The sequence below is a fragment of the Pezoporus occidentalis genome, unplaced genomic scaffold, assembly GCF_034315485.1.
Source record: "Pezoporus occidentalis ecotype Australia unplaced genomic scaffold, CSIRO_AGI_Poc_V1 ctg93, whole genome shotgun sequence".
NCBI lineage: Eukaryota > Metazoa > Chordata > Aves > Psittaciformes > Psittacidae > Pezoporus > Pezoporus occidentalis.
In genome coordinates this window covers 540,236-567,935 of record NW_026916294.1, presented here as the reverse complement: position 1 = coordinate 567,935, position 27,700 = coordinate 540,236, and the positions used below count along the sequence as shown (strand labels likewise).

The window sequence follows — 27,700 nt, the reverse complement described above, 5'->3', positions numbered from 1 at the left end:
AAAATGTCATGTAGTCAGATGAACTAACATCATGTTTACATTTTCATGTTAAACCTCCATTGATGTGGCTTTCTGGGAATAAAAGAAAAAGAAATAAACCCTACATTTTAGAAGTTCTGAATATATTATAGTTCAGTAACATAATACACTGGTTTCTTTTAAGCAACTCAATATAGTAATTTCATTTAAAATGTACTTTTGAGCTGGCTATGTCAGTCTGTCAAATACAATCTTAAACTATATATTTATTATATATACACACTAGCTGCTTCTCCTGATTTTCTTACTGTAACAGGAAAGGCAACACAAGGAACTGGGGCATAGACATAATCCTTCATACATGGTCCTACCATTAAAAAAAATATATATATTTGAGATATTTAGGAACCATGTTCTGTAACTCTGCCTATGCAGTATTGTTTCTGAAGTCACGAAGAATGGTGAATACAGTCAACATCAGCTCCAGATGACATGCAGGAGAATTCATAGGTCTGTAATTCATAGAGCTATCCACAGTATCAGGTGAATCCATCGAAAGATTTGTCAGCACAAATGGAGTTCAGTTAGGTTCAAATCCACCCATTCCAACCTGACCCCATTTCTGAAACCTTATTGATAAGATTACTTGTACTTGTAAAAATATTTACTTATACTTAAATTCAGGTGAGTTCTGACTACAAAGTGGGGAAAGGGAATCTGCAAGAGCTGAAACTTTAACCTGAGAGAAAGTACTTTTACTTTTCTCTGTTCAGCTTTGCTAAGACCTATAAACATCACAGATGTTTTTAAGTCCATATGCGACTTTTTCCATATCCTTCTTTCCCTTAGCCCATGACTCTTTATTTCCAAAAACACCCAATTCTCAGTTTCTCTTAAACCGCAACACTCAGGACCTGTTTCTTCTGTTCTGACTGGGTTATATATCAAAATGTGACCTAACATGCCGTAGTGCACTCTGTGTTGGTTTAGATTCTTTGGTCTCTCTTTGAAAGACTTCTCTTTTGTTAATTCCCATAGGACCTACAGCTGTAATCCTGGCCACCTTTCATTTTCCAGAGTCAATAGACAAGCAGGTGTATTCCTTTGGGTCTGTCACCCAGGAAAAACCAATGAAGGTGGTACCCGGGGTAAATGTTACTGCAGAAAGACTGAAATCCAGTGGTGCAATAGCCTCTATTAAGAATAATAACATTTGCTTTTTAAATACAAGTTCTTGGAAAAAGTGTAGCAGGTTACAGAAGCTCAAGGAAAAAGTTTGGGAGAAAAATGGGGCATTATTGAATATAGATAGAGATACTGAAACTTGGTTTTGTGAGCTGATTATAGCACAGAATTATGACACTGAAGGAATAAATAACTCCCCTCTGGTTTACCTTTTTTTTTTTTCCTTTTTTTTTTTTTTTTCTTCTGGACCTAAATTCCCACATATCAAAAGTTTCAATACTGGTATCTTCGACATTCCTCCTACTTTTATAAGTGGCTCATGGCCTGTCTTTCCAAACATGTTTTCACCCTGTATCTCAGTCTTCCGCATGTCTTATCCTTGTCCAGAGATTTTCTGAGCATGTTCCATTAGCTCATAGCAAACCTTTTACATCTTTGGTGTTACAATATCAAATGTTGCAGTGTGAAAAGGAAAATAATGCTTCTGCTAAGAATTGCTGTCTGCAGCTTCTATTCTTGTCAGTATTTCTGGAAAAGAGAGACCTCTGTTTCAGCCTGTCACATGGACTGGAGCCAGTTTCTAGAGCCAACTTTGCGCTCTTTATACCTGTGAGGTTCTAAAGTTGTAACTGTTGATGACAGTAACTTCATCTGGGATAAGATGCTAAGGCATAAGACCCAGTGCTTTTAGTGGCCTCTTCTTCGTCATGGTTTTCGCTTCTTGTCTTCGGTTACCTTGAGTGTTGCTTACCAGTTCCATGCAAGAAATGGCCAAAATCGTTTTGAGAACCGTTGCTAAGTCCAGTTGTTTGGCTGGCTTGTAAAGTCATTGAGTAAGTCGCTGTACTATAAAAATCATACTATGACTCCACATCTCATTCAAGTAACCTCCAAACCTCATCATGTAAGATGAAAAAAAGGTATCTTGGCCCACTTATCCTTGATCTGTGTGTGAAGATCTGACAGTGAAGTGTCTAAAACCAGCAAGCCTGTTACGCAGTGTATATGTTAGCAACTCACCTGCTCTCTCAAGATGTAATGGCATTATATTTTTAGTGAATACATTGCTCTTGATAGGCAAAGTGTATTTTAAGTGTTTTCTTGTATTTTGCCTGAGATAGTAAAGTTTTGCAAGTTAGTAAAAAAAGGGAACTGTTTTTAAAAGAAGAAAGACAAAGGGGACTTGCGTTGGCATAAATCCCATTGTATTATTAAAGCACAGGGCAGCATGTTTGGGGAGTGAAGATTTGACATATATTTTTTATTTTCAAACATCATACTAATTTACGTTACTCAGCCCTTTAACTGCCAAACTGTAAAAGTCCATTATGCTACTGAAAGGAATATACAAATTATCCCCTGGCACTTCAGGCAGGAGTTTTACATATACACTGTTACCCTATCAGCCAGAGCTGCATGATTCTATTAAAGAGTGAGAAAATTATATTGCCTGCAAACTAATTGTACAAAAGACTCTGAAATAAGTAATCAGAGCCCAGTCCTTTCTGAAAACCAGCCAGGAGATATTATAAATTGCTCAATTGTTCTTGTCAGTAGGGTTTAAAGACTCGGAGCTGCCATGATGATTTTGTTTGCTGTGTAACACAACTACTTCTACAACTGTTGACAGGACTGGGCAAACTCAATGTGCAATCTTACTAGCTGCTCAGTTCCAGCCTCTAGCATCATGCAGTAGACAAGGAAATGGTAGGGCTTCCTTCTGAATCTACCTCATTGTAATAAAATGCAGGTCTGAGCATACTGAGTAGGTACAGAGTACCTGTGAAGCTGTACAGATTCTCAAACACCTCTTAAAATAATTTGTGTCTTTATTCTTGGTATATAGAAGGAAATAACAAATTGTGAGAGCTATAATGACCTGCACTGTGCAGTAAATTTAGGTTTTTACCAAATACATATCCACTAATACTTTGAGTGCTAGGTAAAACGCGTTTATTTACGTATCCATCACAGAATTCCATGAGGGTTTTGTTTTCTAAGGAAAGCTCACTAACAGAAATTAAGTCTGTCCATGGGATATTTGGTAAAATACTCCATTCATATATGAAGTGATGACAAAGTGATAAGTTTTCTTGAACTCTTACTTTGGTCTAGCAGTATTCTGAAATGCTGGAACGCTTTTGGGAAACTAGCTATGGCCACTGGTAAGATGTGGATCTTTGTTGCAGCAATAAACCCAGTTACTGTAACTCTGCTGAGTTCATTGAAGGAACTCTCCACCATCTTCCAAGTTTAGCTAACATAAAAAACTAAGATTGAACATCTACTGTAAAATATAATTCATTAAAGCAGAGCAGCCTGAATTGGTGGAAGATCCCCCCTCTGAGCTAAAGTATTGGAATTTAAGCAACTAGAATGAAAGCTCATTTTAGAGTTCTTAGGTGGCAAGAATTTGCAGAAAAAATAAGTTATGTTGTCTCTGGGCAATGTGCCGCACACTACAGACCCTTGCTGTACTTCAGAGGATTTTGCACAAAACTGGAATGGCAGGGTATGGATTAGAAGTGTCTGCTTTGGGAAATAAGCAGTCTTGCTTATATTTTTCTGGGTTTGAATACTACTTTTTAGTGCTGAGATCCATACCTTTGTCATCTGCCCCTTTAGTGCAGGACTCTATAGTGGGAGTGCCCCATTTGCCTCACTGGAGAGCTTTGCTGGTTGAAGTTCTGTGTTATAATCTCAGACTTGTTTTAGATGAAGATCGTTTCTGACCTTGTGCAAAGATATCTTTGATCTTGTGCAAAGCAGCTCTGATTCCCTGTTTCCTTTTTTTCAAATAGGGATAGTAATACTTTTATTAATATAATATGATGAAGTTAATTAGATACAATTTGTGGAAGTCTTTGAAGCTCTCCCTATGTAGTGGTTTTGCCTCACTAAGAATGCCTTATTAGTGTGTGAAAGGGTAACGTTTTTTTTTCCTGAGCTTGATCTTACTACCCTTTCCTACGTATCCTTGCAAAACTGTTACTTCCCAATTTCACCAGTTCATGTTGGAAGGATGTTTTGCAGGAATTGTGCTGAATTTCCTACCCACTTAGCTTTCAGGAGCTAAGGAAGGGGAAGAAGACAAAGCTGAAGTTTGAGTTTTGTCACCAAGAACCATTAGCATTCAGATGTACCAAGATCTGTTTTATTCATCAGCATTGTTAAGTCAGTAGTGCAGCAATGTTTAGGAGGAAGAAAGCCCACGAAGTCCTCAAAGGTTGTGCAAAGTATGCTGTACTGGCAGAATACACATTGCAGCGTGTACCACCTCCTTTATGATAAACACTTAACCAATTTTCAATAGATGTAAGTGGTTTAAGTATTACTTCCTGTTGAATTAGCAGTTGTTGAGCATTTGAGTCTTTGTGCAATCCTGCAATCCACTAATGTGATATTTAATGAGGAGACATCAGTCTGGAGAAAGGTAGTCAATATAAATCAGTGTTTACAAAGTGTGATTAACTCTGAAATATTTCATCAATGCTGTGGTCCCAGGCAGGCTCAATGCTAATTATTAGAGTCTGCACATGTTTCAGGGGACTTTGATGGACCCTGAGTGCAGCCAACATTGGAGCAGCAAAATTGCAATTATGCTTGAACTGTCTCTGATGACAATTTATGCATTTGGTGAGATGACCTCTTGCTTCCCAAGAGGGCAATAAACAGAATGCATTTTCATTAAGATACTAATGCACTTAATCACAGGGAGAAAGGGTTAGAAAATAAAGAAATACCTTTAAAGCAAGATGTGACAGGCTGATGGGGAAGATGCTTTATTTAAAAGTCAGTTTCCTGGTGATGGCTGCAAAGTCTCGTCATACTGAATGTAGTTATGCGCAATAGGATGCATGGCTGGGCAGATAAATAAGCTGAGCTAAGATGTTCTATGAGAAGTGCAGTGATACTGGTGCAGAAGAGACCAGATGTTCTCCCATGGACTTGGGTACCCAAAGATGTGGTCTAAAAAGCTGTAAGAAAATGACTTGTATATTTTACCCATTTGTCTTCAGGCTTTATTTGTTTATTCATTTTAGTTTTGGGGATAGGTAGTATTTACTAAGCAGTAGCAAAACCCATAGAGACACTGTTTTGCCCAGGAGGGCTCACATTTAAGGATCTAGCTAGTTCTAGGCTAAAGGAATGTTGGGGGAAGCAGAGGTATCAGCCCAGTTTTTGCAGTTCTGATAGTTCAGTGGTAATGACCCTCCTTCTTCTGCTGCCTCTCAGTGCAAGAACTCTGTCTAAAGTATAGAGAGAAGGGGAGATATTGTGGCAGCTGTAGAACGTGCTGGATGTGGTGGCAGCAATGTTGATGAGCCCTACCTGATAACACTGTGCCTCGTGCTGTGGAAGAAGAAGGGTGAAGCTCTGCAATACCTGTTACAGTTGATTGAGCAGTAAAGCACAGCAGCTTCCTATTCATGTTCTAGACAAAGCAAGACTGAGTTGGTGGGAAAAGGGAAACAAAAAGTGCTCAGGCTAGGAGCCAATGCATGTGTCTTGGCACAGACTATAAATGATAAAGTTTCCTTATCCTGTTATACCACCAGGAATAATAATGATAGACTGGTTTGGGTTGGAAGGAACCTTAAAGCTCATCCAGTTCCAACCCCCTGCCAGGGGCAGGGACACCTCGCACTAGAGCAGGTTGCTCCAAACCCCATCCAACCTGGTCTTGAGCACTGCCATGGTTGAGGCAGCCGCAGCTTCTCTGGGCACCCTGTGCCAGTGCCTCACCACCCTCACAGGGAAGAATTTCTTCCTAATGCTATCCTTAAACTTGGCTTTTCATTTTTACATGAAAGGTGTTTCCTTTCTATAGCAGTGTTTACTCTTGATATATTCCCAAATTAAGCACAACATCAATTGCATGTGTGCTCATATATCCATTGTGCTGGTCAGGGATTCTGAATACCACTCTTTTTCTGTATTTCCTATTCCAGGTAACATAGAGTACAGCTGCCCAGCAACGAATGAATGTGAAATCACAAAGCGCAGACGCAAGTCCTGCCAAGCCTGCCGCTTCATGAAGTGTCTAAAAGTTGGAATGCTGAAAGAAGGTAAGACTGAGCAAGTCAATATGTATCTCTCTGCAAACACAAGCAACAATTGTAGGGCAATCAGCAAAGAAGAGAGGTCGGTGAGTGTTCTAATCAGTTACTGTAAAGGCAATTTTCATGTATGATTGCTCTTCCTGACTGTCTGCTTCTAAGCTATGGAATCACAGTGTATCTACATAGAGTTGATCTTCTCTGGAGTATTTCTAACTATCCATAGTACAGCGAAATGTACCCCAGCATCCAGTCTCCTTCGGTAGGTAACTAACAGAATAATCATCAGAATATATCCTCTCATTTTCCATCATGAATTCTCAAAGGCTTCTTTCCTCCATTCCTTATCCACTGTCAGTCTGTCCCAGTTTTGACAGAAGCACACACTATGCCTTATTTCCCCATTGTTACTCTTCATTTGCTCAGAACAAATGAAAAGGTTACTTCTCACTTTAACAAGTATAAATATGGAGTATGTCTGCTGAAGTTACTGTAACTACGCTGGAGCAAATAATGGCACACAAAAGAAGAGAATCCACCCCTTTTTTTTTCTTTTTTAAAGCATATGAGAGCCCCCTGCCCCTGACAATAAGTATATGTTGACTGTTGACTTTTTAATTCATTAGTTGCAATTTGAAGGTACTGAATAACAGGTAAGTGTAAAAAAATATTTATTGTAGTGCACTATTATTACCAAGAATGAATAACAGAACTTGTCATGGACTTCTGAGCTAGATAAGCTTTTAAAATAAAATCAAATGTGATGTTTTCTAAATATTGTTTCCAGCGAAGAGTATTTTTGTGCTAAGCGGCCACTTTAAAATAGCCCCATGCAGTTTTGCTTTGTCAGTGCTTAAAAAGTTAGCTTTAACAGATGGCTGGGTTTTGCAAATCATTTGATGGTATTTTAAAGCAGGTTGAAGTATACAGCTCTTAGGTTAAAATCCAAGAACATAGACTGGTGGAGAGATGATGGACAAATTAGGTCTATCACGTACCTACAGACATATTCTTATTGGCTTATACTTACTAAGAATAAACCTTGTTCTGTGCAACTGCTTTGGCAGATGCTATGATCCTGTGAGCCAAATCCTGCTGTCCTTAGTCTTACTTGAGCAAAACTCCTGTCAGATTCAGTGGGGATTTTACCTCAGTGAGAATGGCAGGATTTGACCCTTTCTTTCAGTGGTGATGGAAGGGTTCATTACTTGCCAAAATCCTCATGTAACTGACCACTAGGAGGGTTTAAGTAGCCACTAGTAACTTAAAGGTTTAATTGTGATGCTTAGATAAACTGTAGAAAGAAAGGAATGTCTGAGGATGGCATTTTTTGAGAGGGACTGTGGTTCTTAATATCTTCTTTTAGTAAGTCAAGGCCCCATATCACTGATAACCTAATACACAGATATATTGGGCAACTTGTTTGGACACAAAACAGTGCCACCAACAGTACATACAGGTGAATTAATTTAGACATTTTCTTTTAAAATTTGAGGGCACCATTGCAGATCCAGTAACATATATATTTAAAGAGTCTAGTCTGTGTGCAGCTTCTGGAGCTGCATGAGGAAATGATGTGGCTCTTCAACAAATGAGTAATTACCTCAGTAACCAAAACTGTGCACAGATTTACTGAATTTCTGCATATGATTTTGGTAACTGAGGTAATTTAGACAGACAATTCAGATGCACATTGTGAATCAGGCTTTTTGCATGCATAATCATTGTCCATGGATGCAAATCAGCCCCACAAGTTTTCTTAATTGGAACTTCATAAATTCTTTACCCTAAAAGTACATACCTTTTTCTGAACAAAGAAATGGCAAAATAACTAATCCCTTTGAAAAGAAGGTTCCTTTGTTAGCCCCACTCCTGAGCACATTATAGTTCTTCCACTCTTATTTGGAAGGGACCTTATGTGAGTTTTTCTATCAAAACACAGATTTCTACTTTCTTTTAATTACTGAGTCTTTCATCTAGGGGAGAGTTAGTTTATCTCCTTTACAGGTATTGCTTACCTGCTACCTAATAGGAAAACCTAAAAAAAACAACGATGTTTTGGTTTGTTTCCTGCTTTAGTGGCCACTTTTACTTTTGAAACCACTCTGATTCATAGTACATCTTTAGGACTGTACTTGGAATAGATATTTCTTCTCTTTTGTTTGTGTTAGAAGTAGTTTTGGAGACAGGTGGTCATGTTTTTTCCTATGGGATAGTCTGGAGATGAGTTTTGGGCTTTGACTGCATCCTTTATGCACAGAGGGAAGAAAGATGATATACTTATTTCTTTCATGTGTAAGGTGGTGTAAATTTATTGATTAGCATGGATTTACACTGAGCTGAGATAATTCCTGCTGTATCTTAAATGTTTCTTTATGTACAGACAAGGATTTCAGTCCCATGCAGCATGTCAAGAGATCATGCTGCAGGAAATCTATTCAAATGTAAACCTGTTCAATTCAATTACCAGTTTATAATACAATTTGCTGCTGCAGCCTCCACGTTTGTCACAGCAGTCTCTACTTGCTGATGGCACAGCATGCCTGGAAATTGACAGCCCAAATCTATTTACAAAAAAAATTTTGTTGCAGACCTGAAATAAAATCAAGTTTAAGCAGCTTTGAGAGGAGCATCATGTTCTTTACAAGAAGTGCACATCTGCCAAGTGCAGAAGTGTGCATTATCTCCAGAAATCTTACTGTGTTACTGGGGAGTTTTCTTCTAGAAATTTTCTTCAACAAACAGTTTTTTTTCAGTGTGAAACAGTTATTGTGCTTTTTTTCCTTCATATTTGGAAAGACTTCATTACTTTTTAGTCATTTTGTGAATTGTCATATAAAATTCATAATAGAAATCACAGTGTCTGGGAAAAGGTCCTGAGTTTCATTTTTTGCTTTTAGGACAAGGTCTGTAAAACCACTTGCAGCAAATGTGTAGAGTCCTTCTCTTATGACAGCTGCATGTTAAATAATTTATTATGGCAAGTTAATGGTGCTTTTCATCCAACATTCAATGCTTCTGCAAGAGACCTGATGTTAAGATTTTGGGGCTGAGTTTTGGGGTCAAACCCTGGGGGGGAATTGGATTTTTTGTCACATGTAATACAGGGTGGAGTGTGGAATTCCAGTACGTATTCTCAAGGATGGCAATAGGGCATAGGCAGCAGCACCTAGATCAAGATCCTTAACAATTTATAAGTTGTGGACTAGAAGCTAGAGAAGGAAGGGTAAAGCAATGTCACGCTGGGCTGAGCTGGAGTGGGAGTGAAGTGCTGGCTCCTGTCTGCCTCTCCTGTTGAGTAGCACAAGAAACTTAACTACAGACTGATCCAGAGGAACGCTTTGGTTTAGCCCATGGACTGTTACTTAAAAACGTCAGTCTAGGTGTATGGACTTTTTCTGAGTATATGTTATGCTTTGCTCTAAAGCATCAGGAGATGCTGATGAGCTTTTTAAAGCACATGATAAATACGAGGGTGTCATATTTTCATCTCTTTTCCTAGGTAAAGGTTGTTGGCAGCCCAGAAGAATGCACTTTACTCCTTTTACACTTTACTCTTAAGGAAGAAAGTTTGTAATTTTCTCCTTTCAATTTTGAGTGACAGTGCTATAAAAAAAAAATCACATTTTCAAAGATCACAATTGGTTGTTTCTCCTGAAATAGTTTCTTCGTGCTTGTGTTTTGGTGGATTCTCTCAGATTCACAAGAACAGATGCAACAACATAAAAATTCTTATGTATTCTAAGGAGAACCTTTTCAAATGTATCTCCAGTGATTTCTTTAAATAATATTGCAATTGCTAAAAGGGACGAGGATGGGGGGAGAAACAACAATTTGCCCTTTTTAAAAATTAACACTTTTAAGACATACTTTAGTTCTCAGTTCTGTTTAATCACACTTCGGTGATTGCTGTAAATGGTAGAATTAAATCTGTGTTCATGTGCAAGATCAGGTGTTTTAGTTATTTTCTTTAAGCTGTTTTCCTGGAGTGAGAATAAAGGGGTTGTTTTGGGTTTTCTTTTCTAAGAAGGAAATTGGATGTAAAACTACATAAGGTGATACGGGAAATCATGGGTAGATAACTGACATTCTTCTACTGCTAGTCAATCTGCTTGAATTCTACTTTTAGTCTTCCATTAGTACTGTATACATGCCTTTTAATGTCCTGTCTGTGGGACTCCTTACAGGCGTGTGTCTCTGATTGAAGATACTATTTCAAGCTTATTATAGCTGCCCATGTGAAATAATTCCACTGCAGAAGTTATTCCAAAATAAAATAATTTTTTCTTTCAGATGCAGAGTTCATATAACTGTCTTTCCAAGAAGTTATTCTGTAGGTTTCTATTTTCTCCATGGAGGCAAAGCCGTAGCTTCAGTTTTATCTGCCTCTACACTGTAGCAAGGTTAAAAACTTGAGAGGGGAACCTACTGAGTGGCACTAACACAGCTTTTAGACCATCTGAAATACAGTATCCTGTCGTAGCTCTTGGTTCTGAGCAGTGCTAGTTCATACTTAACACAGGACTGTTGACACCAAAACATCTCTCGTATATCTCTCATCTCCAATACCTGAGGTACCTGCATGATTTCAGAAGTTTTATGGGTTGTTAGCAGTGGCTGATCTGCATTGCTTATTATTTCAGTAAGTGTAGTTCATAACTGGGTGATGCATAAGGAAACAAATTGAAGTTTATTTGAGAAATAAATAATACCATTATGAAATGGCAGAAAATTTGGGTTGCTTCACCTAAGTAAGTTTGTTTTTTCCTTAGGAATGGGTGGCCTTTGCAAATGACCATCAGTCGTTTTGTACCCAGTTTGAATAGAAGGAGTGACAGAACTCCAACTTAATTAGTCCAGCTATTGAAAATGGGAGGCCATATCCTCACCTGCTATTAATGGAAACTGGCTTAGCTATGTTAGATTGTTGTTTGTTTGGCAGATTCAGCAGTCTCTGTTATGGGTAAATCAGCTATATACTTTTTCATGTCTGTAAACCTTATACCTTTGCTGGTGTATTAGTAGTCATTGAGCTCAAGAAATGAAAAGAAACTCTCCAAGCTTATCAGCTGTCAGTGCTGACTTGAGTGTAAACCTTTCCATCATAGTAGTGCAGTTAGCGTATTGTACTTAGCTCCCCACTGAGTAGCCCTTAACACTTCTCAGTTATTAGTTTACTTGGTTTATATAAAACGGTTTCATACAGTCCCTCAAAGTGACTTCAGCACCCCTAAGGCAGTGGTCAGAGCCTGCCTTGTGTGTAAAGGAATTCTATGTTTTAATCTTTTTTCCTTTGGCACTGATCTGTATAAAAGCAATTGCTGACAGTTTTTAGAACGCTTGAATATTTGAGATGGTCAGGGTACTGTAATATATATGAGATTGTTAATTTTTTTCTTAAGATGCTAAAATTGGGGTTCCCTAAAGTATTTTTTCTTCACACTTTAATAGATTTCATTAATTCAAATTTGAAAATTAATTCAGATATAAGAATACTTCTTAAAGGGGTATGTGTGTTTTAAAGTGTAAATTACTGAGTTTATTATGCAGAGGTTACTCTGTGAACATCTTTGACTTGTGTTAAGCAGCAGATCGGATTAAATTACCATATTGATCCGTTCTGGTTTTGGCAATCTATGAAAATGAGTCCAGTACAGCAAGGAGAACAGGCAGCTTTACTCTTTACGTAAAGAGATGCGTGATATGCACAGGAGCAGATTAATGGATTCTCTCTCAAAATAATAAATTAAGCCATTTTCTTTATAACTAAAAATGCGTTATCATCCATGTTTTGAGGCTAGTGAAAAAGCCTGCTTAATAGGATTCCTCCTAACAACATCTCCCTTGAAAAGGCCTGTGCATAAGACATTGCCGAGGTAAATTTCTCTCACAAGTCTAATACCATTAGTCTGCCAAGAAGAAAATAGAAATCATTGTGGAGGAAGTTTTAGTTTCTGCTGCCTTCAGAAATTAGAACAAAGGGAAGGAGAAAGCACTAATGGTATTCAAAGGAAATATTTCTCTACAGGATGATAGCTAATAGAGTGGTGTTGACCTCAGTGATATTTCTTATGCTCTCTATTGTGATACTACACTTAAGGAGATCCTTCATTAATGCAGGATATTAAACAAAGCTCCTGTGTTACAACATCATTTCTTCTACTGAAGTCTCTTCTGAATAGTGTTCCTTTTCTACATTTTAGTATAGGGAGTTTGGTTTCTAGTGTAGATACTTTTTTCAAAGTGTTTCTTTTCTTTTCCCTCCTTCCTCCCTTTTTTCTCCCCCTTTCATCCTTTCCACCCCCCTTTCTCCTTGCCACTCCTTTCCCCCTTTTCTTCCACCTTTTTGCTTTTCCTTCCTGCCATCAATTTCTCCCTTCCCCTTCCTTTTATTTCTCCCTTCCTATCCCTTTTATTTTCCCCTCCCACCCTTTTATTTCCTTCTGTCTCTATGCTCTCACTTTTCTTTCTTTTATTCAACCTATGCTTGGTTTAATCTATACTGGGACCTGTTAAATCTCCTTGGAAACACTAGAAACTAATCTCTAAGTGTTGTTGGTGTTCATAAGTAGGCCTCTTTCCTCCTAACCAAAATGTGGCCTGATAGCCCAGTTCGCACATTAGAACTGACAGCTCAATTTGTCTGCCCTAAAACATGGCTCAGGACTATCCGGTCTCTGTAACTGATGAGGAAGGACAAACTATTCAGCTGCAGGTTAGTGTTTATAGGGAGGCCAAGGAACGAGCGTTTCTATTCATCCATTTAAAAAGTACTCAGGAAAACAAATATTGGAGGTGTGAGCTTTCTGGGGTTAGAAATCACACCAGAGTACCTATAGCTAAGGCCAGCTGTAGGCCTGAGAAGTTCTCACGGTGCTTGTGTTACAGTGTTGTGCCAGTCTGGTTTATGCTCTGCCTATGAGCGTTTTTGGTCCACATAATCACTAGGAATGAAACAGAGACATCCCAGCAATTCACTGTGCTCAGTCTTCAAAGAAGATTTCTCTCTTTCCGGATACAAATCTGTTTTGCAGTTGTCAATTTCTACTACTCCACTATCATAAAAGAGGCGGTATGAAGTGAATGTAGAGAAAGTAGTATCATTTATAAGTCTGTGTTTTACAACTATTTGCATTTCTTGGCTTCCCACACATTTGTGAATGTACTTTTCTTGACGTTAGCATCTGAAGATCTGGGGCCAAAGCTGTTTGCTGGCGTATTTATCTGCATCTTCCTTGAGATCAGCTATCTGATTCTGCTTGATTCTGCACCCACATTTGTCACTGGTGGGAATCGCAGTGACTGCACTTGTTTGCGGGGTCAGGCAGGCATCAACAAAGAGTGCATTCAGCCCATAGTTATTTTGTAATTTTGTTATTAAAAATAGTGAGTTTGAAAGATTTTGAATCGGATTAAAATCAGCGTTATTTTTAGTGCACATACCTTACTTATTACTTCCTCAGAATAAGAAGGAGTTGGTTTTGCAGTTCCACAGGTCTACTTAAATTGGAATACCCTTAATCACTGTGATGAGAAAATATTAGTACAGTCTGAAACTGTCAACTGAATATCCTCATTTGTCGTTTTCTTTTGATCCTAAAATAAGAAAGAAGCTTTTTTCCTAATTATCTAGAAATTGTTATTGCATTTTTTTTTAAGTTATTCAGTGGATTTATTCCCTGTGAGCATTTGCTTGTGCACTGGAAGTACAGTGGAAGCACTATAAGTGGTACGGTAAGGTAGCAACAAGTCTGAAGGATGTAGAACTATGTATGATATGACATCTTTTCCCATGAGCTTCCAGACAAATAGTTGCCTTTCATTCTTGGTCTCTCTGCCACCCATAAGCACATACATCAATATAGCACTGCCATTTATTGCAGAGTGCTTGAATGGGTCCTGCCCTGTATTTAATAGGGGTCATTTTGTAAAAAGTGTCGTTAATGTTATTTGTATTCTTCACTTTTCTCTATTTCTTCTTTGCAGATATTTTCACATCCCCTGTTTGAGTGGAATTGGTTTATCATCTCAGGTAGAAGGTGCATTTAGCAGTGATACATATGTGTATCTCTAAAATGCCACTTTGGAGCCAACCTCTATTTGTATTCTACTTAGCCCTTACTTGGGCAGCACTTGAATCTCCTCAGTAAGACTTTTGCTGTGTACAGGCATAGAAACGGCAGTATGTATTGTAGGATTATTTGGGGTGAAGTGCTGAAATGGTGTAGGTGCTGCTAAATAGAACCCATGTGGCAGATGTACAGGCAGAGCTTTGCTGCTTGGGGTGGACTGGCACCAAAAAACTTGGAGGCTGGGGAACTCTCTTGGCCTCTTCACTCAGCCAAAGTAATGAATGTGATGAATGTGTTGAGCAGCACTAAAACTACCATCTGCAGCTGTTACCTCTGACCTCATCTAGTGCTATCCCTCAGATACTTCACACTTTGAAATCTCTGCTGTCCTACAAGAAAACGTTTGAGTCAACACGGTTTATTGGGATGTTAATGTAACTAAACCAGGGTCTTCCCCCAGTCAGTCATGTCCTTTTACAGGCTGGAGGTGTTTATACCAGTTTATACTATGGGAGGAGTCTGATTCCCTTATAGTGACTTAATACAGCTATTAATCTTTATAAATTAAAAACATAGCTTTATTTTAAGCCTCAATAGTCTTTTATTAAATTAATGATTCTGGAGAAAGTCAAACACAACCTATGTTAAATATATTCACTTACTTAATAATGTCAGTATCTCCTGTTGGTTCTTTACTGTCCCAATAAAGTTGATATGCTTATCTATTTTTCTTTTCTTAAGCATCTGGTTTTAGTCTTCAGGATCAGCAGGTATGAGATCAGATGTCAGTTTGATTTGCAGTTTTAGTGCAGCAGATCCAGAACCAACACTCCACGCAAGTTGCTTGCATAGGATCTTACTGCAGTTCACGTTAAAACAGTTAATTATGCAAATAGTTAATTTGGAAAGTTTCAAATGCGTTCTAAAAGAAAGTTTGGGTGGTACTATTCTATAATAAGCTTACCTTCAGTCTGTGCCCCCCATGGCAGAATTGTTGGTGTGCTCTTTATTGTTTTACAGCGAAACTGCTTGACTAACATGAGAGAATGTTGGTAACTTGATGCATGCTGAGTGCATGCAGACCCTCGGAGTCAAGAAACAAAACAAGGCTATCACCCTTGACTTTTGTCTCTTATCTTTCCTTTTTCTCAGTCCATACAGCATTGCTGTTCTTGTCATTTTTAGCTAGCCATATCAAAATTATTTATTACATCATCATTGCCCTTTTTCTCTTTCTGATATTCCTTTTCTAGTCCTGTGGGTGGCTGACTGAAGAGGGACTTTCCAGACTGTCCATGTCTTTCATTCTGGTCTGTGTCAGTCAACAGATTGGTTTTATATAATTTGTTAAACAGTGGTGCAGCCACATGTCGCTTTTCAGACAGCCTGCTAGGTTGGATTTACAAAGGTGTCCAGTGTTTTCTCTTTCCTAAGTTCTACTTCATTTTCATAATTTCAGTAGTTCAGTGGAAGCTTAAGAAATGGGCATTTTAGATTTCATTGCATGGCCAACCCTATGAGTTATTCACTGAAATGTGTGAAGAGGAACATACTCGTCAGAAGCCACCAGAATGGCTGGTGACTCCATTTCTGGGTATATTTTGTAAGTTAACGTAAGGTGACTTAAGAGATGGCATAAATATACTTGGGATCCAGATTACCGAATGTTAGAAGAAGTCTTGCTCTAAACTAATTTTTAAGTTCGCAACTCACTTGCTGGTTTCCCTCTCAAAACTTTCAATGCAAGCTCTTAAGCTTCCACTTTCAAGGCAGGGTTAGGCTGTGAAAAACGGAAATGGGAATATTAATGTTTACTGTAAGAAGTAGAAATCTGTTTTAAAATACCAGTTTAAATGTATTGGTTTTGTGAATTCTCACTCAAAGGTGTACTAGAAAAGTTTCTGCTAATGTATACTTCAGCTGATGGATCAGGCTGAGAAGGGAAACTCTTAAGTATAATGGTTTTATAAAGGGACTGATTATGAGTAGCCTCTACCTTTTCAACAGCCTGTCAGGAGCATCACCCCAAAACACAAATCTCTGACTCTATTTCAGACAAAAAGAGAAGTTGGAACACCTTTGAATCTGGTGTGTACAGCCATAGGCCTTGCTGATGCTTTTTGTCTGATGGAGCGTGCCTCATTCCCCATTGCTTGGTCTTGTGTGAGATGCAAAGGGGTGCAGTAATTGGAGAACAAAGCCACAGGCTAGCTAAAATGACATAAGATTCACTTTCTTCGCTTTTTATCTTCTCTCATTTTCATGATTATTCTTTTTTTCTCTTCATACCACAGTTGCAGCAGAACAATGCTGATCAGAAAATAGTTGATGCAAGCACATATCCTCTAGGCAGTCTTTTTCTGTCCAGGTGGGAAAGAGAATCATTAATGTATTGAGGTTCTCGTTACCTGACCTGCACTATTTTGTGAGTACTACTCAGCTGAATGACTGTATTTACTTCTGGACTCCTGGTACTGCTGGAGACACCCATACTGGCAAGATAATTCAGCTCATCTCTAATTAAAGTACTTGTTATGAAGTATTCTTAAACATGACTGGTTAATGAAGTTAGCAAAAGCATTTGGATGCAGAGTGTGGAGGCTTCAGATGTTGGAGTTCCTCTCTAGGGAGATGTGTGCAATCAGAAAACATTCTGAGTGCTAGCAATCCATCCCATTTTGTTCCCATTTTTCTCCACTAATTTCCTGCCTTTTTTAATGCTGGTCATCTGAAATAAGTCCTCTTTCTCTGTTCTCCACAGTTCCCTCCCCCTTTAGGGAATAGCCTATGACACGTGCCTGTAAAGTGGCTTCTTGGGAATTTGAAAGTCTTTGAATGTGTTATCTGATTAAAGGGAAGTATGTGTCTTTAATTCTCGTCTGCAGCTCCACCTTTGACCCCATCTGTTAAAGTAGAAAGGAGTTGAGAGTCAGCAGAGTCCCAGATTCAACCCAGATAACCTGTGATGTGCACATTTGAATGCTTTAACTCTTTGTTTGCCCTGAAAGCTGCATACTTAACTGACAGGTTTGATTGGAAAATGTGGTAGGTCTGAAATGAGGCAGATGAATTGTTTATTTTGTTGATATGCTTAAGGTAAAATAATTTAGTTCTGGCTTCACCTTTTACATTAAAGAGCAAACGAGCATATAGTTGTGTGACACTAACAGGTATAATATCTTACTGGGGGGCAAGGGTTAATCTACCAGTCTCTTGCTTACGGAACAGAAGGGTAAGTTCAAAGCCCACCACGTATTACACATAGCTTCTCTTTTGGCGCTGAATTACATGGATGGAAATGGTGTTGCAGTTTTGGATGGGATTTTTAGATATTCCTGAGTAACACAGAAGAACTCGTTCCATTGAAAGATTAAAAAAGTAGATGGCATGAGTGTCACTTTTCATTATATTTTGCTAATATTATGCATTTTCTGCAGAACAGTGTCATTGTACCATTTCCTGTGCATTACAGGCATGTAAATAAGTACATTTGGACCTGTGGATGTTTTCATCATACCTTGGTCATTTTCTTTCCTAGCTCTCAAATGCACTTAAAACACTGACAGCATTTTTAGTATCCCAGATCTGTCCCTGCTCTCTGAGAGCTAGAGCCAAATTCTTCCCCCACTTACATCTGTTCAACTCTGGTGGTTTCACTTGTGCTGCGTGGCTGTAACAATGCAGAATTTGTCCTAATCTGCCCTTTCTTTCTGAATGGAGCATACGCATACACAAAGTGAGCATGAACACAGTAAGCTCAGCTGCAAGTAGATAAAAACACATATATTTTGTGTGCGTGTCTGTATACACAAATAGAGAGAGATAAATAGCACGCAGATAGGTTTGATAGTGTATCTACTGTACATAATATTGTAAATGGCATCTTGCTGTGCTGGAATCTAGGCAATATGAGTTCAGTACTAAAGTGTTCAAATTGCACCTGAGCTAGCTGGAGCCTGCCAGCCCCTGCAAGCCCACTGAGAGCATCTGTCTCGCCACCACCTTGCTCACGCTGTGTCCTCTGCAGGCTCTCCGATCCTTCTGACTATGAACATAAATCATCCACCTGTCAGGAGCTCTGGCTGCCTGGATTATGCAACGCCTGCCTTCATTTGGAGGTGGTGCGAGAGCAGGAGATTGCGGCAAATGCTTTGCATTCATTTTAATGCTGCTCCATCATCTCTTCAGCTTTAATGAGGATTCAGGGTGGTGACAACTCCTTGAGACAACGGAAGTCCTGGAGACCCAAGCTTACTTTGTACATTTGTGTGGCCTAGTTTGGATTATTTTCCCTGCTCCTTTTCTTCCTTCCTTCTTTCCCAGCCCCAAAATGAATGGCTTGAAAATAGAGGCAGAGAATGGGTACTGCACAAAGCCAGCTGTCCACAGCTCTGGTTTTTGGCTTTGAAATACTTCCTTCCAGCTGAGCAATGAAGACTTTAAGAATCAGTCATGTTTAATGTTGGTTGTCCATTTGTGTAGTCTAAAACTGCGCAGTGCTTAGTTGCCTTCACTTGGATGCTTAAAAATTCTACATTTGCAATTTATTCGGTTACCAGGTATATTGGATTGCAGTATCAAACGTGGAACAAAATGTTGCATATCCGAGATTTAAAATGCAGCTCCTCTACATAAAGTTCTCCTCTAACAAATAACCAAAATAAATTAAATTGATTGTCAGTAAAATTGTCTTGCTTCAGCTTGTTAGACCCGGCTGAATCAAATTCCTTATTCACTCATAATTTTAATCATGAATTATAGGCAGAATAAATATGGGTATTGTATTTGTATGCATAAATGGAAGGGAAAAAATAATGGAGGTTGTAAGACGAAAGCAGTGCAGGTCCTTTCAAAAGCAAATGTTGAAGGTGAAGAAGGTAAAAGTTGCACCTTCACACTCATAGTAGCTGTTTAATCTCAAACAAATTCAACCAGATTTTAGAGTGTAGCCTCATATGACCATCAACCTCATGTTTGTACTTGCCTGAAAAACACTAGGTAGCGCTAACAGTAAAACACTTAGTTTTACTAGAAGTCAGTAGTTAGCAGAAGGAAGTCTACATGTTTGGTATCTTGATACTACAGGTTCACTGTTTTTCACAAACAGTTAAGGAAACAAACTTGTTTTGATAACTTTGAAATGCATTTGGCTTGTGCAGCGTGACTTCTATGTAGTGAAGGTATCATGAGCATGTCAAGAATTTATTTTCAAGAGGATATTTAGGTCCTAGAGCATTCCTGTGATGTAGGCAGTAATATCCCCATTTTACGGTATTTAACCTGAGACAACAAGGGTTGCTCAGTAAAAATCATGTGGTGTCAGAGACACAGCTGTAAGTGGAACTTCTTCTCCTAGGGTAACGTGTCATTCAGCCTGGGACTTCAAAGTCCAGCCATTGCCACCCTTTTTTCACTCAGTGACTTGAGAGAAAGCTTTATTGCTTGTTGGTTTGGGGTTTTACATTTCTCTTTGTAACACTTCTCTTTATATGTGGATTCCTTGGTCAGCTAATGCTGAAAAGAATCTTAAAATGTGAAGGCAAATTAAGGCCAACTTTTGTCAACAGGATAAATAAAGCACTCTGTTTCAATGAACCTGTATATTTCCTATTGATATTAATGGAAGATGCTTACACATGTGCAGAGGAATCCTTGTTGCCAAGAAATTTCCATGGCTGATGGTACCACTGGTGGCAGCTGGATGTGGAATACACGGTAACTGCATTGAAGCCTGTAGGACAGTCTTGAATCATAACAGTCCTGGAGACCTCTGCCTGTGTCTATGTTCTCCCCCATTTGGTCTGAAAGCCAGAGAATTTCATGCACCCTGGTCACATTTAAGTAGGACCACACATAGCAAAGGAGATTTTTTTAATAGGTTGTTTGGGGAAGATTGAAGACCCTAACAAATGAAGTGTGTAGACTTCGAGATCTTTACCGTGAGCCTTACTTGCTTCTGATAACAAGCTAGCCTCCCCTGCCATTCCCTCGCCCTTCCAGGTGTAATTTGATAGAAAGCTAGCAGTAGTGCTGTTTTATGCAAAGCCTCCAGTGAACTCCAAAAACATTATTATTTCTCACTTTGTCTTTACAGATAACTTTAAACTGTTATGCGTCAGAACGCAGGGTGAGCTGAAGACAAATGCAACACAACGCTGACAAAATCAGACAGAAAATCTCCTTCTTTTTTGCTATGAGGAAACTAGATTTATCATCAGAAAAGCATTCTCTTTTCATTTTCTGAAAGGTGCTTTTTGACAGACCCTTTGCAGTGGACGTCATGCTCACAAAACATGCTGTCACAGGGCTATTTGAATATGGTGACAGGCTCATTATCATGTTGAAGACAACTGACAACACTGCAGACTAGAAATGGACAGGCTTGCCAATCAGCTGTTGAAAGGATTGCGGTTGAAATAGAGGGTTTTTTTTTGTTCTGAGAACAGTAGTACAAATTGACTACATTAATTCTTTTTATTATAGTTGCATACACTGTAGTTAAGGGTTCGTCACTGTTTCCATTATAAATTCCTGTTTTAAAGGGTTTATTAGTAGCCTATAAAAAAATGGTTCCCATTGAAATTTTGCATTAAAAATATGTATATTACCCTAATAGAACAGAATTTCTGTAGTAACTGTAGAGGAGGGAGGGATTGACTGATATTTTTATATATATATTTTTTTTTTAGCTGAAAATTGTGTAAAGCTGAATGCATTATTATTTTTATAGCACCTTTAGTTGTCCAAGAGTTTTATAGACAGGTTTGTGCCTCAGGAGTTTACGGTTTCAAAATGCAGTACTGCCAACACTTATTACCGGATGAGGTTTTTCCTGGTAAATTTATTGGAATTAGTGAAGCACCACATATAATCCACCATAGTGGGTATTTGCTCATTCAGCTTGAGTAGTCAGTCTTGACCAGTTGCTTTTTGTTTCCTTTTCTTGTAACTTAAAAATGACCAGGACTTTTATATATATGTATTTGTTTGTTTTAATATTAATCTGGACTGTTAAATGATAACCTGAGATTAAGGGAATTCTATATATATAACAATAACCCAATTTGAAATGATGCTAGATTCCACCAGGGTACTCCGGTTAGGTGGAGACTTAGGTGGAATTTATCGGCTTTAATCCAAAGTGGCAGTCCCTGGGAAATCCTGCTGATCTTCTAACAGTGGCATTTGCTGATGTACCCTGGTGCTGGAGCTCGTGCTACTGGAGTTCCTACAGTGCCCTTAAAATTTCAGTAGCTCTATAGCGGCACACTTCTGTGCAAACACTGAAATGCCTGTTTTGATAGATCTTAACAGCTTCCTAGTTATCCTGTGTTTAACTCTAGAACCAAAGATGCTCCTGTGAGTACCCCAAGAGCTTGATCTGGCTTCACACCACAACAGAGGGATAAATAATAGTGTCCATGTTTGCTTTGTTCTGTAACATACTGGTGATCACACTGCCGTGCCTCAGTTTCTTCACTTGAATGTTTAATTTCTCACCTTTGCAGTGTATTCTATTACAGGTCCGTGAGCATGTGGGAAGGGAGAGATGAGGTTTCTGCATTCATGGTGTTTTGTCCAAAAGACTTGCCATAACAGTTAGAGAGCTTTTTCCAGGAGCTGGGATACCTTTTCATTCCTTGAGACAGACAGGGGCATTAAATCTGTGTAAGTGCTCTAAACCTGAAGGAACTGATGGTACTGTGTTTCCTAAGAAAAGAAATCCAAGTTTGCTTTAGAAAAGGTATGGTGCCATACCTTCCTGCAGGAATAGGATACTAGGAATCCTGAATGGAGTAAGGCATTTCCAGGAAGCCCAGGAGGGATAGGTCTGGAATTTCCATATAAATTGACTATATAAACTAGATGTTGGTGGCAGCAGTGTGTGTACGTTGGCTCATTTATATTCTGCCCTGAGATGTCTGACTTCCCCCATGCTTTGCACAGGGGAGCCTGGATCTCTGTTCAGGTTCCAGCTCCATTTGGTGGGTCAGACGGAAGAAGAGAGGCATTGTGGTATGTAGGACATATGTATTGTTTTGTTGGATTTGGTTGTTAAGTATAAAGTGAGATCTTGGAATAGAAAGTGGCTACGTATAGACCCCCTCAGTATTAAATTCATTTATCACACAGTCTGAATCTTTAATATAGCCACTAAATACATGGTGTGAGGCTGATCTGTGAAGAAGACATAGCTTTGCCCAGTGTATTTTGCTGAGAGCCTTGCAAGAGGAAAAAAAATAATTGTAGTTCTGTGGCTTCAAACATTTGCAGGCTTAATTGATGCTCATTTGATTACTTGATTTCAAAGCACAATCAATTACCCTAATGCATATCACTGTTCTCACAACTACGGTGATTGCAAAATTGTGAATGTAAAAATGGAAGTCACCTGAAAATTAAGGCTGCAGTCCTATTTGTGACTCTCATGAATTACAGCACTACAGAGCAGAGGACTGTATTGTCATATTGTCAGAGCTGTTACAATATGTCAGGTCAATTGTATGCATGCTTAAAATCTTTGAAACATTTACTGCTTCTCTGATAAAGATGGTCATCTGTCTCTAGGAGGAAACTTACTGAAAATACATGAACTAATGCAGGATGTTGAACCTCAAAAGTAGTGTTCAGTTGCAGATTATTACGGAAGAATCCTTTGTTTTGCCATGAAATCATGACTTCATTGAAGTCAGTGACAAAGCTGCTGTTGATCTGAGGCAGCCAGAGAGTAGTTCTAGTGGTTAAATCTAGCGCATTGGTATCAAGACCAGTTTCTGTTGCACAGCAAGTCACTTCTGTGTGCCTCCAGCAAAAATATAATAGATAAAATAATGTGGAGCTATTCACCAGCATGTCGTGAGGCTTATTGAATTAATATTTATGGAACACCTCAAGATTCTTTGATAGAATATGCTATATAGCTGCATACTATTACAATAAAGTCCTGAAAAGCAAATCGATCTGGAGTTAGTATTATCTCATTGAGTTACAGCTAACTAGTGGAGTTGCTAGAAAGAAAATCAAATCTACAAACAAATTAAGTATTTTCAAACCCCACACTTACTTGGAAAACTCTGGGCTTAACATTTCAGTTGACTTTTAGTTTTTATGGTGATAGGCCCTTTTTTAATACTTTCCCAGCTAGGTTCATAGTTGAAACCAAGCATAACGTAGTAACTTTATGTGATCTGGGAGAGTAAATTAATATTTTCTTCTTATGCTGTAAATTGCTTCACAGAGCGCATATCCTACAGCTAGCCTAAATAGCATTGTCTTTCAGTTGTTGGTTCCCATGATTCTACATATGAACAAGTATTATTGTTTCATTGATGTGGGAGGTTTTGTTGGCTAAGTATTTTTACATTGGCTTTTGAAAAGACAACAAGCATTCTTACCGTTAAAAACTGCATTGCTTTGAAATTAACTACTCATGAGCTTGGACTAATTACCTAATTTTTCCTTTCATCCATCAAACTCTCATTACCTTAAGCATGCCTATGAAAAGTTAGCAGTTCTGAACACGAGTTTGTAAAGAGAGTATTAAAAACAGCAGTGCACAGAAAAAACAAAACCTACTCAAAACTGTATTTGTATTGAAGAGACATGAGTTGAATAAAATTACTCATTTTGTGCCAACAAAGCAGCTTATCAAGAGTGTAACTTAATTTTTCCTATCACCAAGTGCAGGAAGGAAACTCTGAAATGTAGGCTATGGAGCCTGGAGGATATCAGTGTTACAGCAAACAGTGCAGGCATGGAATAGAGTTTTTATTTCCCCAGGACTGACCTAGTAAACTGTGCAAGCACCAGGAGAAATTTTGCCACCTGTCCCTTATAATCAAGGCCTGTCCTTTACTCAGTCTTATTTCAGTGATATAATTAAATTACACCATTTTCCCATTTATGTTGCATGAACATGCTGCCAGAATCCTATAGTCTTATCCAGGTACCCAGGAATGTGACTTAATTTGTTTCATCTAAAGCCAAAAAAAATAATCATTTTAAAATGGTCCCTTGCCCTAATAGCTAACCCAGCATGTTATATTGTAATAGTATTGTTGCAGCATTCATTGCAAAAATCAATAATCCACTAGATGGAGCAGAATAGAAGTGTAAAAACTGAGTTAAATCTGGTATTTTAAGAAGCAGAATTGACTATCAAAGTGTCAGGACTCAGACAAAACAGCAGAAAAATGCAGCGGTAGTACTTCTGTAGTGTGTAGTTCTAGCAAATCAACTTCACACTCATTCGTGGATTAACATTACAGTGCTTTGGTGTCTTGTTTTTTCTGTCTGGTGGTCTTGTTTTCTCTGTCAGTGACAAAATGAGGATTAATATCTGCTCTAGAAAAGATGATGATGAAGAAAATTTAGGGAACAAATATCTTTTTTTGGAGAGAGAATTATTCCCAAAACAAAGGCTTTTGTTTTTGGTGGAGAATCAAGATGAAATAACAAGGCAAGCAGAGAAAGGAGTCAGAAGATTGGGAATCAGGTAAATGAAAGAAGGGAAAAGTTCTTCAAACATCCTGAAGTTCATGTCATTTACTTCTGAATCTCATGAACCTTTAAAGTAGGACTTGAAGGCCAGTTAAATATTGATAAATAGTAAGATGAGCATTTCTAACTATGCTGTCACTTCCAGCCTGGTTATCAATATGAGTCTTTTTATGAAGGATAAAAATGTTTCTACAGTCATGGAAAACACTGCATGCAGATAATGTTCTAAAAGAATAAGTAAAAGTTCAGTCCATATTTTTCTTTTATGGTTTGGTATTGGTGAATATTGGGAAACGTGGATAGCAGTGCTTTGTTTCTTTTTGTGTTTCTACAACATTCTGAAATCATGATCCCTACAGAGAACAAAGTGTTAGTGTTAACTGATACTCTTTTATTCCTCTCTATCCATCTATAGCAAAGTTGAACCTTTAGGTTGCATGCTGAAAAGAAAGAGATGCAAACTCCAATTTAAGATTTAATGTGTGTTTAGAGGGAAGAGGGAGAAGAAGTAAAAGGAAGAATGAGTCTGGTTGTCTTCTGAGTAAACAAGTCTACAAGAATGATGTATTTAAAGTTGTGCACTCTATCAAAAGACCAAACTCTGTGGGAGTATTTGCCTATAATTAAGATTTTCATTCAGGTATTTGGTCTGCTGAGTCCCTTGGTTTTAAGCTGTTTGGTTTTACCAGCAGCCAGTGTCTATGTACAGTGGTTATTTTCCAGAAGCTGGTACTCATTATTTCCTGGATAAGATCAAGTGAGTCCAGAGGAGGCCATGGAGATGCTGCAAGGGCTGGAGCAGCTCTGCTCTGGAGCCAGGCTGAGAGAGCTGGGCTGGTTCAGGCTGGAGAAGTCTCCTTAAGGGAAGACCTTAGAGCGGCTACAGTGCCTAAGGGGGGGGGGGGGTACAGGAAACCTGGAGTGGGGCTTTGGACAAAGGCCTTTAGGGACAGGACAAGGGGAATGGCTTTAACTTGCCAGAGGGGAGACTGAGATTAGACATTAGTGAGGCACTGGCACAGGTTACTCAGAGAAGCTGTGGCTGCCCCATTCCTGGCAGTGTTCAAGGCCAGGTTGGACCAGGATTGGAGCAACCTGCTCTAGTATGAGGTGTCCCTGCCCCTGACAGAGGGGTTGGAACTGGATGAGCTTTAAGGTCCCTTCCAACCCAAACCATTCTGTGATTCCATGAACATGGAGATTTTGGGGTGTAAAATCACAACCTTTTTCATATAAATAATCCTTACATTAATATCCCCTTAAAAGGTGTGCGGGTGATGTGATGTTGATGGCAATCATGTCAGCAAGTAGGTTGATGAAGATGGAAAAAAAGGCTCTAGTAGCACAATTCAGCTAAGTTTCTACTAGCAGTCTACTTTAGGTATGGCCTAGAACCTGCTTATTCTGTCCTAGGTCTCCTAGGAAAAGGGGTAGCCAATTACACCAGCATGAAGCGGTTATCTGATGGAAACACATACAAGAAACGTTGCTGTTTGTATTGTACATTTTTGCAATCGCAGGGAAAGAGATAGTATTTCAGGGAAATAGCTATCAAATTTGGTTTGCTGACATCTATAAATGTACTACTTTGTTGTCTAAGCAAGGCTTTGAACCCAGTGCTCCAGAGATGAAAGCCTCGAGCATTAACAAATTGCACTGTATTGCCCTCAGCTTTGTATTTTTTTAAAAACTTTAGATACAGATTTTAAAATGCAGGTGCACTTTATTTGCTTAATATTGATTGCTTTGCCACCTTTGAACAAAGAATTGTAGCTACTTAGATAAATTAATGTAAAAGTTGCCCAGTTCCATAGCATCTTTTGCATATTTCTATTTCTGAAGTAGCATTCTTCCATTTACAACAAGTTCTTCCATTATAACAGATGCAACAGCTCATTCTCAGCTCTAGCCTCCCACCCTGATGTTTTGATGTATTATGGCAGTTCAAGATGAAGTTTTTTTCTTTCTCTGGAAAGGATTGTTATGTGAAATTCTAATTTTGATGCTGTTAAGTATCCTTGCTACTTCCCATCCTAAACTACTGTACAGCATCAGTGTGAGCCATCTGCTGGATTTCTCCCCATGCTTATTCTCTTTTTTCCAATATATGATTGATTTGTGAAATATTTTGGAATTTGCTGTTGCTACAGAAATAGCAATTGTTAACATGTGTAGTCACGCATGCACTTTGGGGAAAGAATCGCCTGAAGTTCTTGCATTACAAGATGCCTTTTCTCTCTCCTCTTCTCCTTTTCCTCTCACAGCACAAATACTTGTTTTGTCCATCAACAGATGATTTGTTTCTTTATTTCAGCCCAGTGTTCATATACACAATTTAAATCAGTACAGTATATACAGAATGAGTATCAGTTTTCTCTGAAATGTCATTTTTAGTCAGAATGCTTGATACTTGTCAGTTTTCCTTAAAACTGTAAAGCTGTTCTGCTTCAGCTTGTTTTAACCGATGGATTATCATGAGCCCACGGATTACAGCCCACAAAAGTCTTTGTGTAATACAGTCTTAAGTTAGTGCTTCTCGCTTGCTTGCTTGCTATGTTGACCAGACACCAAGAACTTTCAGAGGTCGTGTTGGGACAGGGTCTCCATATGAGCCAGGAGCTGTGCAGGAGAGTTGACCAAGTGCTTTCACAAAGCATTGTCTTGGTGCACGCTGGTTGTCACACAGTCTATAAGTAATCTACCTCTATTCAACTAGCATTTTCCCTTATTCTTCATGTTACAAAAACAAGTATGTGAGCTGGAACTCTTTTCTTCGTAATATTCCTCCTTCCTTTCTCTCTTTTCCTAAGGACATCTGTGGTAGGACACTCTTCAGATCCCGTGATTCCCCATGGGCTGGTTTCATGTTATTCAAATGCAGAAGGTGTCCATGCTCAGCAAGTC

General features: G+C 38.7%; 1 protein-coding gene across 28 annotated transcripts in view; it reads left to right on the top strand.

The window, feature by feature from the left end:
- Window positions 1–27,700, top strand: part of ESRRG (estrogen related receptor gamma) — a 402,731-nt gene that overhangs the window by 282,595 nt on the left and 92,436 nt on the right. For 27 of the 28 annotated variants that reach the window (XM_062606068.1, XM_062606062.1, XM_062606077.1 and 24 more), the window contains one exon: window positions 6,117–6,233. In XM_062606068.1, the coding sequence (XP_062462052.1) occupies window positions 6,117–6,233 (117 nt within the window). Of the gene's footprint in view, window positions 1–6,116; window positions 6,234–6,288; window positions 6,310–27,700 lie in introns of those variants that run through there. The other variant, XM_062606086.1, reaches the window with a different exon arrangement.